We start from the raw sequence: 17,959 nt of genomic DNA, 5'->3' as shown, positions 1-17,959 counted from the left end.
ATTTTCAATTGATTGATTTTCAATGTTTTTATTATTTTTACTCATGGTGTTGATGTCCTTACTCATGCTGTTGAACTTTCTTAAGATCATGGCTCTGAGCTCTACCTCGGATAACTTGCTTAACTGCATTTCATTTATCTCATCTTTGGTAGAGGTCTCGTTCTTTCAGTTGAGATTTGTTTCTTTGTTTCACCATTTTGGCTATGTTGGTGGATTTTGGAGCCTGCTAAATTTTCCCTGTGGAAAAGGTGTTCTGCTGTTTGTGGCTCCCTCTACTGGGTTTGGATGAGCCTGGGTGGGTCCACGTTAAACACCACTGTCAAGTCACTTTCCTGGGTAGATTTGGAAGCCCAGGAAAGGTTCAGTTATCCTCTAGCTTTTTGCCTGGAGGGTATTAGTCTCAGTTATTTGAAAAGTCTTGGGTTCTCAGTGGAATGAAAAACTACCTCAGGTGTTCATTGTAAGAGGATTTCCTGAGGGTGGGGCAGATGCTGGTTGTTATTGAGCTTCAATTTGCATTTTTTTGGCCCAGGTGGGGGGCGTTAAATCTCCGAGGTAAGGGCTGCTGCTTCTCCCCAGATCTTGGGGAAGGAGTAAGATGGCCACTGTCCTGTGTGGCCACAACTCAGCAAAAGCTTGAGCACCCTCCAAATCCTGAGTGTCCCCACACAGTGCCAGTCCAGTCTGCCCTCCCTGTGCCAGAGCCCAAGGTAAGTAGCTGTAGCTCATTAAGTTTTCTGTACCGGCCCTCTGTGTTGTGGAGCTCGCTTGGGATTTTAACCCCAAGGGTGCTGCTCACAGGTAAGACCGCTGCTGTCTGTGGGCTCCCAGCCCCCTTTTCGTGCCTCTACAGACCCACCAGGCTCAATTCAATATCCCTGGATATATGGTCTTCTCAAGCTGCTTTTCTGTTGCTTTTTCCCGATGATTGGTCTTTATTTTAGTTGTAATTCAAGTTTGGTCCTGGGAGATCGTCTTTTTAGCTTCCACTTATTCCGCTGCCATTTTGGAATCTCCAAAGTACTCTTCCTTCTACCTATTAATTTTATCCTGAGGTCACTGTATTGCCTTTCTGAATTTTCTTGTAGCTCATTGGATTTCTTCTTAAGAAGTATTTCGAGTTCTTTTCAGTGAGATCACAGTATTCCATATTTTGAGGTTTGGTCACTAGAACATTGTCACTTTCTTTTTGTAATATTATTACAATTTTTCATTGTGTTTGTTGAACAGTCTCTCTGCTGCTGCATTTGAAGTAGTGAACACCTTTGTTCATTTTGATTCTAATAGTTCAACAGGTTCATAATTAGGAGCCTTTCTTTTGTAAAAACAAACAAAAAGAAAAAGCTACAGGGGAGGTATTTGTGGCTTTAGGTGTGCCCATGTAGGGGGATCCTCCATTGGGGGAATCACAGAGATCTGTAGGTGGATCTTTTGCCAGTGTCCCATGGCATACAGAAGGAAACACATTCCTTCATCTCTGTCTGTCTGCCTTCTTCCCTTTTCTTTTCTTCCACCTAGTGACTGTGGTCCTTTCTCAGAGAGAGCAATGGTTTTTTCCAGCTGCATCATACACAGCAGGGCAGACCTTCCATTCACTATCTTCACCCTTCACCTCCTCTGCCAGAAAGGTCATGCTGGCCTGGCTCTGCAGCCTTCCCTGAGACCCAGTGCACACACTTTTGGGTGTACAGATGGATGGATCTCTTGAGTATCCTGGTGTGCTGTGCAGAAGGCACTTTTGTTCCATTATAGATGTCCAATTACTTGTAAGTCAAAGGGGAGAGAAAAAAGGAATAACTCATGCCACCATGATGCTGATATTATCTAAAATAAAATATTTTAACATAAATTCTTTTATAAACTTCATGGAACATGTTGAAGACCGTGGAAATGACTATTATTTTTATTTAGAAATATTCTCCAAGGCAATTTCTGCACCTTGAATAGTGCTATGTAATTGTACACAGCTGTCTTCATGTCTATTTGCCCAAATAATGATTCTCAAAAGCCTCTGTTTGTCATCACATCCTTTAGCTGTCTTTTTGCTCCCAACTTAAATGACTATTCATGTACCTTTCAGACAAATGCTTAAGAAATTATTTGTAAATCATTGTGAAAAACAAAGAAAGGAATAATAGCTAAGTATTAAATTGTTGGTCAGTCTTTTTCAGTTTATTTTGTTTTCTAAACATTAATCTTAGCCTGGTTTGTATGTCTTGCATAGTACTACTAAAAAAAGGCACTTTGATACTAAGTGCAATGTTTTACTGTTGAATTATTTTTTAACTATTATTATTGTGTGTTTATACACACATCATAGGAACTATCGAAAAACCTTGAACTAAGTAGTAACAGTTTCCAACGACAACTGATTGCTGAAAGGAAAAGGGCATATGACGCTCATGATGAAAATAAAGTTCTTCAAAAGGAGCTACAACAACTATATCACAAATTAAAGGTAAGCACTTTATTTATTTATTGTTGCTGAAAGTATTACAAGATGTCCCCTTTTTCCCCATTGATGCCTTCCTCCCCGCTCCCACCTCCCTCCTGCTTTCCCCAACTTATGTCTGTGACCATTGGTTGTGCGTATATGCATGTATGTTCTTTGGTTTATCTCTTCCCACCCTTCCCATCCCCATCCCTCTGAAGTTTGTTAGTCTGTTCCCTACTTCCATGGCTCTGGATCTGTTTTGGTCAACAGCTTAATTTGTTCATTATATTCCATAAATCAGTAAGATCATGTGGTACTTGTCTTTCTCTGACTCTTATTTTGCTTAGCATAATACTCTCCAGGTCCCTCCAGGTCCTCTCAAAGGGTAATAGATCCTTCTTACAGCTGCATAGTATTACATTGTGTAAATGAACCACAGTTTTTTTATCCACTCATCTACTGATGGGCACTTGGGCTGTTTCCAGATCTTAGCTATTATAAATAGCGCTGCTATGAACATAGGGGTGCATATATTTTTCCTGATTTGTTTTTCACGCTTAGGATATATTCCAAGAAGTAGGATCACTGCGTCAAATGGCAGTTCCATTTTTAATTTTTTGAGGAAGCATCATATTGTTTTCCACAGTGGCTGCATCAGTCTGCATTCCCACCAGCAATGTCCTGGAGTCCCCTTTTTCCACATCCTCACTAGCACTTCTTTGAGGATTTATTGATGGCCACTGTTCTGGCAGGTGTGAGGTGATATGTCATAGTCTTTTTGATTTGCATTTCTCTGATGATTAGAGATGTTGAACATTTTTTCATATGTCTCCTGGCCATTTCTATGTCCTGCTTAGAGAAGTGTCTGTTCAGGTCCTCTGTCCAATTTTTAATTGGATTGTTTGTCTTCCTTTTGTTGTTGTATGAGTACTCTATATATTTTGGATATTAACCCCTTATCCAATGTATCGTCGGCAAATGTGTTCTCCCAGAGAGTGGGTTTCCTTTTCATTTTGATGCTGGTTTCTTTTGCTGTATAGAAGCTTTTAAGTTTGATGTAGTCCCATTTATTAATTTTTTCCATTGTTTCTCTTGCCCTAGACAATGTTATCAGTGAAAATTCCGCTATATATGATGTTTGAGATTTTTCTGCCTACATTTTCACCTAGGGTTTTTATGGTTTCACAAGTGACATTTAAGTCCTTTTCCATTTTGAGTTTATTCTTGTGTATAGTGTAAGTTGGTAGTCTAGTTTAATTTTTTTTTGCCTGTAGCTGTCCAATTTCCCAACACTATTTATTGAAGAGACTATCTTTTCTTCATTGTATACTCTTTGCCAGATATTAATTGTGCATACTGTCTTGGGTCGATTTATGGGTTCTCTGTTCTGTTCCATTGATGTATAATGCCTGTTCTTGCGCCAGTACCAAGCTGTTTTGATTATGATGGCTTTGTAGTATAACTTAATATCTGGTATTGTAATCTCTTCCATTTTGTTCTTCTTTTTCAGGATTGCTGTGGCTATTCAGGGGCTTTTATGGTTCTATATAAACTTTTGGAGTATTTGTTCTAGATTTATGAAATATGCTGTTGATACTTTAATAGGGATTGCATTGAATCTATAGATTGCTTTGAGTAGTATGAACATTTTAATAATATTGATTCTTTTAACCTATGAACATGGTATATGTCTTTTACCTCCTTGGTTAAGTTTATTCCTAGGTATTTTATTTTTTGTTGTTGCAATGGTCAATGGGATTTTTTTTTTAGTTTCCCTTTCTGAATGTTCATTATTAGTGTATAAAGTATCATCATTTTCTGGATGTTAATTTTGTATCCTGCTACTTTGCTAAATTCATTTATTAAATCTACTAGCTTTTTGATGGAGTCTTTAGGGTTTTCTATGTACAATATCATGTCATCCATGAATAATGACAGTTTTACTTCCTCCTTTCCAATTTGGATCCCTTTTATTTTTTCTTTTGGTCTAATTGCTGTGGCTATGGCTTCCAGTACTATGTTACATAAGAGTGGCGAAAGCGGGCATCCCTGTCTTTTTTCTGTTCTTAAGGGAAATGCTTTTAGTTTTTGCCCATTGAGTATGATGTTGGCTGTAGGTTTTTTATATGTGGCCTTTATTTTATTTATTTATTTTTCCTCAGAGAGAGAGGAAGGGAGAAGGAAAGAAAGATAGAAACATTGATGAGAGAGAACATCAGTTGGCCACCTCCTGCATACCTTCACTGGAGATTGGGCCCACAACCTGGGCATGTGCCCTGACTGGGAATCGAACCACTGACCTCTTGGTGCATGGGTCAACGCTCATCCAGTGAACCACACCAGCCCGGCTGGCCTTCATTATGTTGTGATATGATCCCTTTATTTCCACTTTGCTGAGTATCCTTATCAGAAAGGGGTGCTGGATTTTGTCAAATGCTTTTTTAGTATCTATTGATATGATTATTTGGTTTTTATCTTTCATATTGTTTATGTGGTGTATCACATTTATTGATTTGCAAATTTGTACCATCCGTGCATCACTGGGGTGAATCCCACCCGGTCTTGGGGAATGATATATTGCTGGATCCGATTTGCTAAAATTTTGTTGAGGATTTGGCATATAGATTACTTTTTTGGTAGTGTCTTTATCTGGTTTTAGAATTAGGATTATGCTAGCTTCATAAAAAGCTTGGAAGTCTTTCTTCCTCTTGAATTTTTTGGAATTTAATTTGAGGAGAATGGGTGTTAGTTCTTCTTTGAACGTTTGGTAAAACTTCCCTGTGAGGTCATCCAGACCCAGGCTTTTGTTGCTGGGAGTTTATTGATTACAGCTTCATTTTCCTCAGTTGTTGTTGGTCTGTTTAAGTTTTTTGACTCTTCCCGGTTCAGTTTTGGGAGACTGTGTGATTCTAGAAATTTGTCCATTTCGCCTAGGTTGTCCAATTTTTTGGTGTATAATTGTTCATAGTATTTTCTAACAATCTAAGCACTTTATTTTAAATAGCATTATTTCTCCCTATAATATATATTTGATGAAAACTGAATATTTTACAACACTGATACCTTTCATATTTCTAAGTGGTACTATATCATTTAAAAAATTTCAGTATCATCTTTGGCACTAATAAAGAAAAGGTTTATTAATATAATCACTATGACACGTGTCAAAAATGAAACATTGAATACACTAATAGGAATGATATAACTGAAATAAGTTATAAAATCCTGGAAGAAAATGATGGGAACTAGAGTTCTTCTGTCACATGGTTGAATAATCTTGTGTTCTTCCTCAGATAATCCCATGCTTAATAATTTTTTATTTTTAGTTATTTTAAATAATGCCCTTCATTTTCACAGTATTTAGAGGAAGCATTTAAATTAGTATATTTTGTTAAAATAGGTGTTCTTTTCATTCTTCCCTGAACTCACTGATGGGTGGAAATTTTGTGTAAAATTTAGTGTTCATACCTTATCTTGCATAAAATTTTTACTTTGTTAATCAAATTATCAGAGAAGAGTGTAGTCCCAAAATGGTTAAGAACACCTGTATTTTTTTTTAAAGGTCTAATTTTTTAACTCATTAATAATTGATAACTCACATTTGAGAGATGCTAACTAAATTCTTTGTCTCTGTTGCTAAGCCTGGAAGACAGTTTAGGACAATAATAGCTCTATAAGGTAGGAGTGGGTAGAAAATGAATTATGCCTATTTTCTCTCTTTTTTCAACTGCCAATATATATTGGACTGTGTAGGGAGAATCATTGTCACTACCTAACTATTAAAATAATTGTCTCCAGGACATTTAGGTTAGGGTAGAGCAAAGGGAAACTGAACTATATAGGTATTCCAATTTGGTAAGTAAAATACTATTTGACAAGGTGAGTATTTTTGTTTTGTTTTGAACTGAGACTCTGTGTCCTTAATTGTATTGGATTTGTTTTCAGGAAAAGGAGAGAGAATTGGATATAAAAAACATTTATTCTAATCGTCTACCAAAGTCTTCTCCAAAGAAAGAAAAAGAACATATATCAAGAAAAAATGGTATAGTAGCTATTACTAATAACAAAACAAATTCTGAAATAGAAGGAAAGGGGAAAGAACTTTATTGAAATAAATTTAAGTTTCCTTTAAACTACTGACTAGTTTAATATTTAATATTAAATAATTTTCAGTAATTCAACTTTCTCAAGTTTTTTCTGAGTTCACAAGTTATATTTTGCATAATTTATTAAAATTTTTCTTTAAGCATGCCCCAAACTAGAGTGTAATGAACCTTTACTTACAAATCACCTAGCTTTTAACAGTTATACATTTTTACTAATTTCATCTTTTTTTTACTTTTTTCCAGAGTATTTACAGTAAATCCAGCTATTTCATTTCACTCATAAATACTTTGGTATTGTTATACAAATATGTTTATCTTTTGTTTAAACAAAAGTACTGTATAATTTTCCTCTTCTATAAATTACAAAAAGTTAAAAACAAACTTTGTAAAAGCTTAATGAAATTTACCTGTCAGAATTGTCCTCAAATTATGTAATGGCCAATAAATCCTAGAAACTGAAATATGAATGTGAGTAGTCATGGAGCTGAGCAAAACATACATTATCTCATTTAGATGGTGAATATATATGCCACCTGAATTCCATATATCTTAGCAATGTTTAATATGATTAGAAAAACTCTTTTATAATTTTCATGGTGTTTCAAGCTGCATGCCAGAGTGATTTTGCATACCACTGTACAAAAGGAGTACAAACCAGTGAAGACTTCAAGCTACAAGACTTTCCTATTATACCACAAACAGTCATGTGTTATGAAAACAAATGGGAACCTGAACGTCTTTCTTTGGTGAGTTTAGCAATATGATTATGTACCAAGCTCTGAGTTTGAAGTTATTCCTATAACATCAAACATTTAACAATTTCAGCAATGACACTAATGCTACATATGTCAATGTGCAGCTAGCCTTTCAAAGAGAGTGACAGATAACATCTGTATATTTTTATTAAATTCCACTGGATTGACTCTTCACATTGCATTTCAGATGCTTCAAAAAGGTTGATTGTACCTTTTGGGTTGGAGATAGAAGGGAAGAAAAATTTACTTTACAAGTATCTTACCTTGTGCTGAAATAGTGTAAAAATCCTCCTTGCTTTTATGTTTAAAAGCAAATAATAGTACCTTTCAAATGATTTGTTAGAATTTGACTACATTTTGGGGGCCTTCTTTGTTAGAGACTTTTACAAGTGAGCCGAAAGCTGAGCAAAATAATTGCAGTGAAACCTGACTTGGTAAAGTTTCAATTAGAGTGGCATTCCATGAGCCTTCATTAATAGGACTTATGTTCTGAATACTGGAAGGTCCTTTTCTCTAAGAGGTTTTTCTCTTTAGTGTTTAGTTTAAAATCCAAAGGAAATGTGTACCAGAGCACCATCATATTTTATATAGTCCATGTTTTTGTGCCTTGTAAGTTTCCCCTTGACCCTGAGATCTCTTCTTATATAATACAGAAAGGATGGACTGATTTGGTTCTTGTGTGTATTCTAGTTTTTTTGTTTTGTTTTACAATTTAGACAAATTAGCTCCATCTGCTGTGTTTCTTCCTGTATTTATACTATCATTGATACTGGAGATCATGTTAATTTTCCTTTTTGAAAGGGTAAAATGTGGAATAGCAAAGTAATTCTTAACTTTACAATAGTGTTTTTTTAAGTTTCAGCAGGAGGAACAGCAACTGGATATAGTGAAAAGAGAACCTTGGAATTAACATTCCATTTTAGTTAAATTCTAGTTCTAACATTTTAGTTGTGTGACTTCTTGGAGCTTCAGTTTCCTAATTTATAAAATGGGGGTGCATTGCCCTTTAGGGTCTTGGTAATAACTAATCACAAAGTTTGTGAAGTTCTTAAGATGGATTCTTCCACTATAAAGAGCCTTAGCAAATGGGAACTTTGTTAAAGTACAGGCCAAGTTGCTTTTAAAAAGAGACCCAGAATACAATGGCTCAAGCAAAATACAAATTTGTTTTTCTTGTAATAGACTGAAGGTCAGCAGGTAGTCCAGAATAAGTTGACAGTTTTGTTCCATGGTAGTCATCCTTTATCTTATTACTCTTCCATCTTGAAGAGTGTGGTCTTCTTTTCTATTGTTGGAACTGGCTCATTACCCCTATGAAAAGGAGGAATGAGGAAGTGAAGGGCAAGCAGCTTTTATAAATATGATCAGACATTGTATACATACTTCCACTCATACCCTATTGATCCTGCCTAGCTGCAAGGGAGTCTAGTCAATGTAGTCTCCAGTTGAGCAGCCCTGTGCTCTGCTAAAACTCAAGGTATTTTGTAACTAAAAGGAAGATGGAGCCCTGGCCAGTTTGGCTCAGCGGTTAGAGCGTTGACCTGCGGTCCGGAGAGACCCGGGTTCGGTTCCCGCTAAGGGCACGTACTTCGGTTGCAGTTTGTCCCCAGCCCTGGTTGGTCGTGCGGGTGGCAGCCACTCGATGTGTCCCTTCACATCGATGTTTCTCTCTCTCTCTCCCTTCCTCTCTCTCCCTCCCACTCTATCTGTACAGAAAATGGAAAAATATCCTCGGGTGAGGATAAAAAATAAATAAAAGGAAGATGGATACCAAGGGACAATGCTCTACTCTACAAGGTTACTAAAAATAGATATTTTAAGAAAAATTACACACATGAAAGTGACCATAAGAAACAAGGAACTGAAGTTTATATTTTCATTTGATTTGAATGTTGCAAAATTTATTAATCAAAGGCTTTGGGCCTAAAGGTATAGGTGAGACTCAAATCCTAGTATAAACTCGAAAGATTCAGTGTAATTGTCTCTGCCTTTGTTATAATTCAACACCATCTCAGTAGGCCTTTATACATTTACTGCTTAACTGAATTAATCAGATTTTGTTGTGAAATGTACAAAGCAAGGATACTTCTGAAACTTGTCTCTTCAGAATTCTATGTAGGGTATTGACTTTAATTCTAGTATATGGGTTTTGGTTTTGATATAGGTTATAAATACTTCTTTAAAATTTTAACTAAAGTAAGAAATAAAGCTGTGTCCTTTTGAAGTGTCTTTCAAAGGTTAACTTCTCACTCACTGATTTATTAATTGAAAATTTGCTTTAATTTCTCATCTATTTGATATCATGCTTAATGGGAGATAAATGTATATTTAAGTAGCTCCTTTTCCTTTTTCTTCATGTAAACTTGAATTTTTCTTTTAAACATGTAATAGGACCTGATATCTCAAGAGAGAGATGAATATGAAGAAGCAGAGATTCTAAACCCAGTTGTGGAAAGAGAAGAAAATTTTGTTAAAGATCAAGGAATCCATGTTGTAAAACAAGAGGTTGAGAAGCTGGAGGATGGTAAGAGTTTGTTTAAACACTGATGAGTTAACATCCTCGAATATCTTCCAGCTGAAGAATGAATTGGATATACAGAACAAGATAAGAGTGGAAGGGGCTGTTCTCTGAGGAATCACAAACATTTGAATGAAGTTACTAAGGAAAGAAAAAAATTAAAACCGTATTACAGTTGCTATTTGGGGTTAGGGAATAAGGACAAAGTTACTTTCAGAAAATTCAGACAAACGGGAAAAAATTCTTTGTGTATTAACTAAAGGTTGGTGACGCTATAATTGAAATACAACCTTCTTTATTGGCTTGACCTTAAATTTCTCTAGTGTGTAGACAAGCCCAAGCATTAAAATAAATTAATACATTGTGAGGTCCTGAATATATTGCTATAACTTTTTTTAATATGTAAAGTAAATTTTTAAACATGTTCAACCATTAGTGTGGAAATTTAGTGAACCAACTCACATGATTTCAGATACTGGAAATGAAGTTCAGGAATAAATTCATTTCCATCTGTCTTAAAGCTGTCTAATCTTTTAATGTATTGCATTAGTTATATAGTAGCTGTTTTACAGAGAACCCCCCCCCAAAGTTAATGGAACATAAAATCTGACTAATTGTTACTTAACTAAGTGTATGTATGTATTTAAAACAATTTAACAGTTGAATAGAAGCTATATTTACACCACTGTTGGCTAATGTACAAAGGGAGGTGCTTTCACATGTTAAACTATAGAATAGAAAATTAGGTGTTATGTTTAATTCTGTCTAGGAACCAAGAAAAGGAGTAAATTATTACGATCACTTTTCCTGGAGTTTATATGGAATGATCTCTGACATCAGTGAGAATGGATACCATTTACTAAAACTACCAAATGCATATTGTTCTTACATATGTTAATATTTTTAATTTTGGAAATCTCAAAATTATAGCAAAGCAGAAATAATAGCCAAAGAACTATTTAAGATTAAGTTGTATACCCCATGCTTATACCCTAAAATACTTTTATGTATATTTCACCAAAATAAGGGCATTCCCTTAATGTCATATCATTCCAGTGTCATTTTCAATAAATTTAACTTTGATACAACCTGTTTGTCTAATCTGCTGTCTATATTAGTTTAGTCCTTTATAGCATTTTCTTATGTGGAATAGCTTCTTAGCCTTTTAAAATATTTTGTGAGATATTACTGATGAATATAGACATAGAATGTTCCTCATTTGAGGTTTATTTAAAGCTTTCTCTTAATTAGATTCAGGTAAGGCATCATCTGTCAGAATACTACATAAGTGATGTGTGTGTCTCAGGGTAGGACATCCAGAGGTTCAATTTAAGTTTAAAAGTCTTTTCTCCAACCATCCCACCATCCCCATTCAGTGTGCAGCACTGTATCAGGTATAAAAAAATAGAGCATTCTTCCCTACCCCTAAATTGAAGAACAAAATTTTAAAATGTGAATCTTAAATGCAATATACATTAAATATATTCTTTTTGAATCCCAGATTATCAAGTATTGAAATGAAATTTATGGTGTCCATTTTCACTGTAGTAATAATACCCAAATTAAATAGACTATTGTTTTGTAAAAGATGAGAATTGAAGCTTTCTGTTTAAAAATATTAACTGTTGAGAAAAACAGTACCACCTGATCTCATTTATGGAATATCATGAACAAAATAAGCTGACGATCAAAATAGATCCAGAGACTTGGAAGTAGGGAACAGACTGACAACCCTCAGAGGATAGGGCGGTGGGGGTGGGTTGGGAAGAGATAAACCAAAGAACTTATATGCATAACCAGTGGACTCAGGGGGGAGACATCTGTAAATACTTGCAGTAATAAGATAAAAAATAAAAATATTGACAAATTTTAAAATTTGATTTTATACAGAATGGGAAAGAGAAGAACTTGTTAAAAAGCAAAGAGAAAAGACATCCGTGCTGCAGAGAGAAGAAAAGCCAGCATTAGAAACTGGAAGGTACCAAATTCAAAATATTGATAAATTGGAAGAAACGGAAGAAGAAAGGCTGAAGAGAGAACTGCTACTGGCTAAACTGAATGAAATCAGCAGAGAAGCTCAGGATCCCCAGAAGATAAAATGTCTGCCTCTGCCGTTGCTTCCTGGTTTGGAATCTAAACTGCACTCCCCAGAGAGAAGCCCCAAAACATACATGTTCTCTGAGTCCTCAGAGAGATTATTTAATGGGCATCGTCCGCAAGACATCAGTCTTTTAACTTCAAAAAGAGATGGTCGGAATCCAGGAAGTATCAGAAGCCCAGTCTCTCCAAATGATCTTGTATTTGGCAGCTACGTGCCTTCATTTGCAAAAACATCAGGGAAGTCCAACCTACTTAGCCAAAAAAGTGGCCTTTTGGATTTCCAAAGAAACAGTATGGAGAAACTTAGTAGAGACGGTGTAGATTTAACTACAAGGAAAGAGAGAAAAGCTAACCTGATGGAACAGCTGTTCGGTGCCAGTGGCAGCAGCACTGTTTCCTCCAAAAGCAGTGACCGGAACTCCCTGGCTGCCAGCAAGGGAGACTTCGACCCTCTGAGTTTTCTCCCTGGGGACAAAAGCAGCAGGGGGAGAGAACATGACGAAGATGACTACTTCCTCAGTGAAGGAAGAAGTTTTAATCCAAATAGACCCAGATTAAAAAATGCAAACAATAAGCCAGCAGTAAAAGCAGTTGATTCTGTAGAAGATGAAATTGAAGAAGTAGCACTGAGATGACTGACTAGCGTATGCATTTTTCCAATTGTAAATATTAAAATATTTTAATACAGTGTATATTACAAACACTTAGACTCTTAATATAGAAAGTCCTTATTAAGGAATGATTTTAGTAGACAACTACAGTGTCATACCACATAGACAGTTTGCCAAGAACAAAGGAGGCACTTTTGAATGAAACCAAAAATAGAGCTATATCTTACTTAGTTTTGACTTTATTTACAAATAGGTTTTACCTCTTAAGCTCCATGGGAAGTTTCACTCCATTGGAGTTCTTATTCATTTTCTATTTTTAATCCCTATTTATTAATTTGTATTTAGCTCAGTGAGGATATGACCAAAATATGTTCATTATTGAAGGTAAATTAAGGGTGAGAGACACTGTTGGGAGGTATAACTCCCAGGTGGTGGAGAACAGGTGCTACTTTGGAGCCCAGTCTTTAATGTATAGGGGTGGAGGTTCTTTTCTTACATGGCAGGGCTGAGCTACTTTTAAGTGGAAGCAACCATAACATTGGAATTCCCTTTTCCGTTGAAAGAAACCGAAGTCAAGAGCTGCTCATTTCCCAATTACAAGTCTTGTTAAATCACTCACCTACAACTGTGCTAACATAGTAGGTTGAATTCAGAAGACGTTTGTTTGCATGGACAATTCTGACATGGCTTCCAGCATAATCAGTAATCCTAGTTCTCTTACACTATTTGTATTTGAGATTTCATTCCAACATAGAAGGATTTTCAACTCAATTATGTTTCCAAAGTAATATAACTTGGAAATTTTAATATATACTATTAAGATTTGAATTTACTGTCAAACCAAAGAGACAATATTAGTGTGATACTATTTGTACTTACAGGATTTATTTTAGAGCAAATTTGTTTAAAGGCGTTTTAGAAATGGGATTTTTTGCCTTGCAGTGTAGGGTGAATGTGTTTCTGTTGAAATGCATTTGCACTAGTCTTTTGCTCTTTGTAGCTCACTTCATCTGCAAAGGACTTAATGACCATGGATTATGCTGGGTATGATTGGTCTTTAAGAAGTAGTAATACATTACCAACCAAGTAGAGTTTTCTGTTAACACTTAAAATGAAGAGGGGTAGAAATGGTGTCAGGGGAAGAATAAAAATGTAGATTGGCACTTACTCTAAAGTGAGCTGGTTTTGTTATTTTTTCACTCAGTATGATTTCTAATGCCAAGCATACACATGAATGAAGGTACAAGTGTTACTGTTTTATCTTGAGTACTTGTAAATGCCTATTATTTAATATAATTTCATAACTATTTGATAAGACTTTACCTGGTTAGGTCTCTAATTAAAAGATGTATCAGCTATCTTTTAAATTGTGTTCCTGTCATTTATTGGGAATCAAAGTGCTAAACTGTATTTTTTAAATGTCTTAATAGACTTTTTATGTCTGATATAAATAAGCATTTAGTGTGTTGCAAATTATTCTAATATATGTAAACCACAGTATTGTAATGTTAATTTTGTTCATAGCTGCTAGGTGTTCTGCCAAATGTATTCTAATATTTAGGTGGTTTTGTCTTACAAGCTTTTTAAAAAGCCTTTTGGTAAAGTTTTATATTCAGGTCATTTTAATTACTCTCAGGTCATTTTAATTATTCTCTTACTTTTCTCTACCTAATATTTTTTAGGCTTTTTAACCAGATGCAACAAGACAGAATTATTAAATTTAAACCTAAAATTAAGTTATAGTCTTAGAAGCATTAAAATTGGAGATTAAAATGTACAGAACAGGTTTTTCTTTATGAATAAACCTTAGAGAGTAAATCATATTTTTTCTAAATGTCAAGTTTGTTATTTGTACTCAGAATTCTTACTAATAAAAGTTAAAAACACACTATGACTCTTTGTTTGAATGATACCTTAGGTCACTTAGGAAATGTATAGTGGAAATAGGACCTGCAGGGTTAATTTTTATTTCGTTATTCACCTTTTTTTTCTGTCCAGTATTTTTAGCTGAATTTGCCCTAAATCAGGTTAGACAGTATGCTAGTATTATCAGATAATTATAGTTTTAATTAATCCTTTCACCCTTACTGGCATCATAATGACATATATTGCTCGTAATATAAAAATGGTGGTGGGGGTAAGGAGAATTAAATTGAATCATAAACTTATTATATGGCTCACTCTCCGTTTTTTTTTTAATCTCTCTATCTCACATTCAGACACACAAAACTTCCAGTGTCCCTTGTTGGGTGTTGAGTATCTGCCTGATGAAAAGGGGATGGGAAATTTGTATTATGGTAACAATATGGACCTTTTAGGATTCAAGTTACCATAAATTGTCAAAAAAGGATCTGCCTTTAAAGCTTTTTGCTATCTATACAATAAATACCCCTTTCACAAGAAAGCCTATTACATCATTTGAAAGTGCTCTCCTTTCCGTAAAGAGCATGCATTCGTCAATTATGAGTGCTTCCTGGGTGTGTTGCACTGTATTAGATGCCAGGAGAGGAGAACAGACCTGCCCACTCTCCCTAGGTGTCTTTGGGTTCCGAAGCTTTTACTGGTCTTTTAACATACACCTTAAGGTGGTTTTGAGAAGTAAATGAACAACTTAGGTCGATGGTTGGCTGGGTGTCTGGTATATTATAAGCATTCAGTAAACAGTTATATCTAATATCTAAGTTTGTTTTAGGACATATTTAAAAAATAGAGCATAGGCCAACTTCTGATCAAGATGGCAGAGTAGGTAAATGCTGTCCTGCCTCCTCCCATGACCACATAAAAAGTACAACTAAATTATACAACAACCATCATTGCAAACCACCTGAAGACTAGCTGAAGTCCTATAACTAAGATTATAAAAAAGTCATGAGAGTAGTAGAAGGGGCAGAGACACAGAATAAGCAGGCTCCACACCCATAGTGTGGTAATTAAGAAACAGGAGGGATATCTCAGCTGCAGATGGACCTACCGATGAGCAAGTGTTCCTAGCCCCATACTTGTATCCCCAGGGAACCAGTGCCGGAAAGAGGAATCCTCATAACATTAGGCTATGAAAACCTGTGGGGATTGCATCCAAGTAAGACAAATGGCTGCTGGAGCCCCAGGCATTCCCCTTGAAGGCCTACATACAGATTTACTCCCAGCCTCACTTACTCTGGGCTTCAGTATAGGGGTGGCAGCTTGAACAGCAGGGATCTATAGGGAGGAACTGAATTGAGTAGCTTCAGGGCTAAAAGGACAGGGTTCAGGGCAGCTCTTGCTGGGGTCACGTGCTGGCAGGTACCATTGCTTCTTTGCTGAGCTCACACACACACACCCTCCACCACTCAACCAGCAGGTGTAGGTGGGTGCCAAATCTGAGCTCTCCATTAAGCTAGCTAACACCACCCCACCCTGGCGATTACTTGAGACCCTGCCAAACCACTTCCAGAAACTTTCATATAAGTGGCCTGCCTTGGCTCTTACCGTAGACGTTCCTAAAATCAAAGGTTCACAAGCCCTAAATAAGCAGCTGCTGACTATGGCGTGTTCTTGTACCTCTTGCTAAACAGTCCCAAGACTTGCACAAGGGGTGACCAGCCTTAACTTGCATTGTAACACCTATCAGGTGGCTCCAACCTGGCATTAGCTGTAGCTAGTGTTAACCCAGGTACATATAGTTTCAACTAAGAAGCTATCAACCCTGCACAAGAAGTGGCTCACCTAAACTCACATTGTGGTGCATACCAAAGGTCCCACATATGGTGCTGTGGCAGCTGGCTTCATTTCGCAACATAGCCTCTTACTAGTGCCTCCAAGCCCAGCCCAAGAGACAATCAACCACAGATAACTTTGTAGCTCCTACTAAGCAGTCTCAATCCAGGAACACATAGCAGCTGAACTTGGCCTGCACCAGAGCCCCTCTCAAGAGGTTCCAGAACCAACACACCAAGTGGATGGTTTCAGATCACAGCAGAGCACTGCTCAACTCCACAAATGACACATTGAAAGGGCAGACTCCACTAGCACCATAGCCCTACTGAAATGATTCCTGCTCTGTGGGGTAAGCCCACACACAACAGCTTGTCTAGTATAGTCATAATCAGTCAGCTTGATATTCAATCCCACCCACTGATGTGTCAACAGCAGTCAAGGCTCAGCTAGAGTAGGAGGACAAAAACAATACCTGAGGAATACTCCTGGAGCACCCGGCTCAAGTGAACAAGGAGACTGTACTACTGAGCCTGATAGGACACCTACTATTTAAGGTTACTCTGCAAAGACTGGGAGATGTAGCATATCTACCTAATACATAGAAACAAACACAGGTGGCAGCCAAATGAGAAAGAAATGCCCCAAATGAAAGAAAAGGAAAAACTCAAAGAAAAAAACTAAAGGAAATGGTGACAGCAATCTACCAGACACAGAGTTCAAAACACTGGTTATAAATATGCATATAATGAACTTAGGAAAAGAATAGATGAATTCAGTGAGAACCTGAACAAACAAACTATAAAAAAGAACCAGTCAGAATTGAAGAACACAAGAACTGAAATGAAGAATACATTCGAGAGAATGAACAGCAGATTAGAGAAGTATAGGCTCAAATCAGCTATCTGGAAGACAATGTAAAGGAAAACACCCAGATGAACAGCAAAAAAAAAAAAAAAAAAAAAAAATGAAAAAAAATGAGTATAGTTTAAGGGGCATCTGGGACTACATCAAGCATACCAATATTTGTATCATAGGGGTACCAGAAGAAGAGAGAGAGCAATGAATTGAAAACATATTTGAAAAAATAATGACTGAAAACTTCTCTAACCTGGTGAAAGAAATATACATAAAAGTCCAGGAAGTGAATCAAACAAGGAGAACCCAAAGAGATCCACACCGAAACACATTGTAATTAAAATGTCAAAGGTTAGTCCAGTTGGTGTGGCTTAGCAGTTGAGCATTGACCCATGCACCAAAAGGTCACCAGTTTGATTCCTGGTCAGGACACTGCCCAGGTTGTGGGCCCAGTTCCCAGTGGGGGGCATGCAGAAGGCAGCCAATCGATGTTCTCTCTCATTGATGTTTCTATCTCTTTCTCCCTCTCACTTCCTTTCTTTCAAAATCAATAAAAAGGGGAAAAAATAATAAATAAAATGTCAAAGGTTAAAGACAAAAAGAATATTAAAAGTAGCAAGAGAAAAGCAGTTAGTTATATACAAGGGAGCTCCCATAAGACTCTCAGCATATTTTTCAACACAAACTTTGCAGGCAGAAGGGAGTGGCATGAAATAGTAAAAGTGATGAAAAGCAAAGACCTACAACCAAGTTACTCTACCAGCCGACTATTATTTAGAATTGAAGGAGAGAAAATTTCCCAGACAAGGAAAGCTAAAGGAGTTCTTGACCATTAAGCTAGTGTTAGAAATGTTAAAGGGACTTCTTTAACTAGAAAAGATTAA

At 36.4% G+C, this 17,959-nt stretch overlaps 1 protein-coding gene across 1 annotated transcript in view; it reads left to right on the top strand.

Annotated features, from left to right (window-relative positions):
- The window catches only part of LCA5 (lebercilin LCA5), a 50,799-nt gene extending 36,884 nt beyond the window's left edge, over positions 1 to 13,915 (top strand). The window contains exons 4-8 of the mRNA XM_036249481.1: positions 2,321 to 2,458; positions 6,380 to 6,476; positions 7,147 to 7,286; positions 9,687 to 9,819; positions 11,704 to 13,915. Coding sequence (XP_036105374.1) covers positions 2,321 to 2,458; positions 6,380 to 6,476; positions 7,147 to 7,286; positions 9,687 to 9,819; positions 11,704 to 12,548 — 1,353 coding nt within the window. The 3' untranslated portion in view covers positions 12,549 to 13,915. The remainder of the gene's footprint in view (positions 1 to 2,320; positions 2,459 to 6,379; positions 6,477 to 7,146; positions 7,287 to 9,686; positions 9,820 to 11,703) is intronic.
- Positions 13,916 to 17,959: the final 4,044 nt, after the last annotated feature.

The sequence above is a fragment of the Molossus molossus genome, unplaced genomic scaffold (genome assembly GCF_014108415.1).
Source record: "Molossus molossus isolate mMolMol1 unplaced genomic scaffold, mMolMol1.p scaffold_m16_p_8, whole genome shotgun sequence".
Taxonomy (NCBI): Eukaryota; Metazoa; Chordata; class Mammalia; order Chiroptera; family Molossidae; genus Molossus; species Molossus molossus.
Note: the sequence above shows the minus strand (reverse complement) of the source record. Positions and strands in the feature narration are given on the sequence as shown.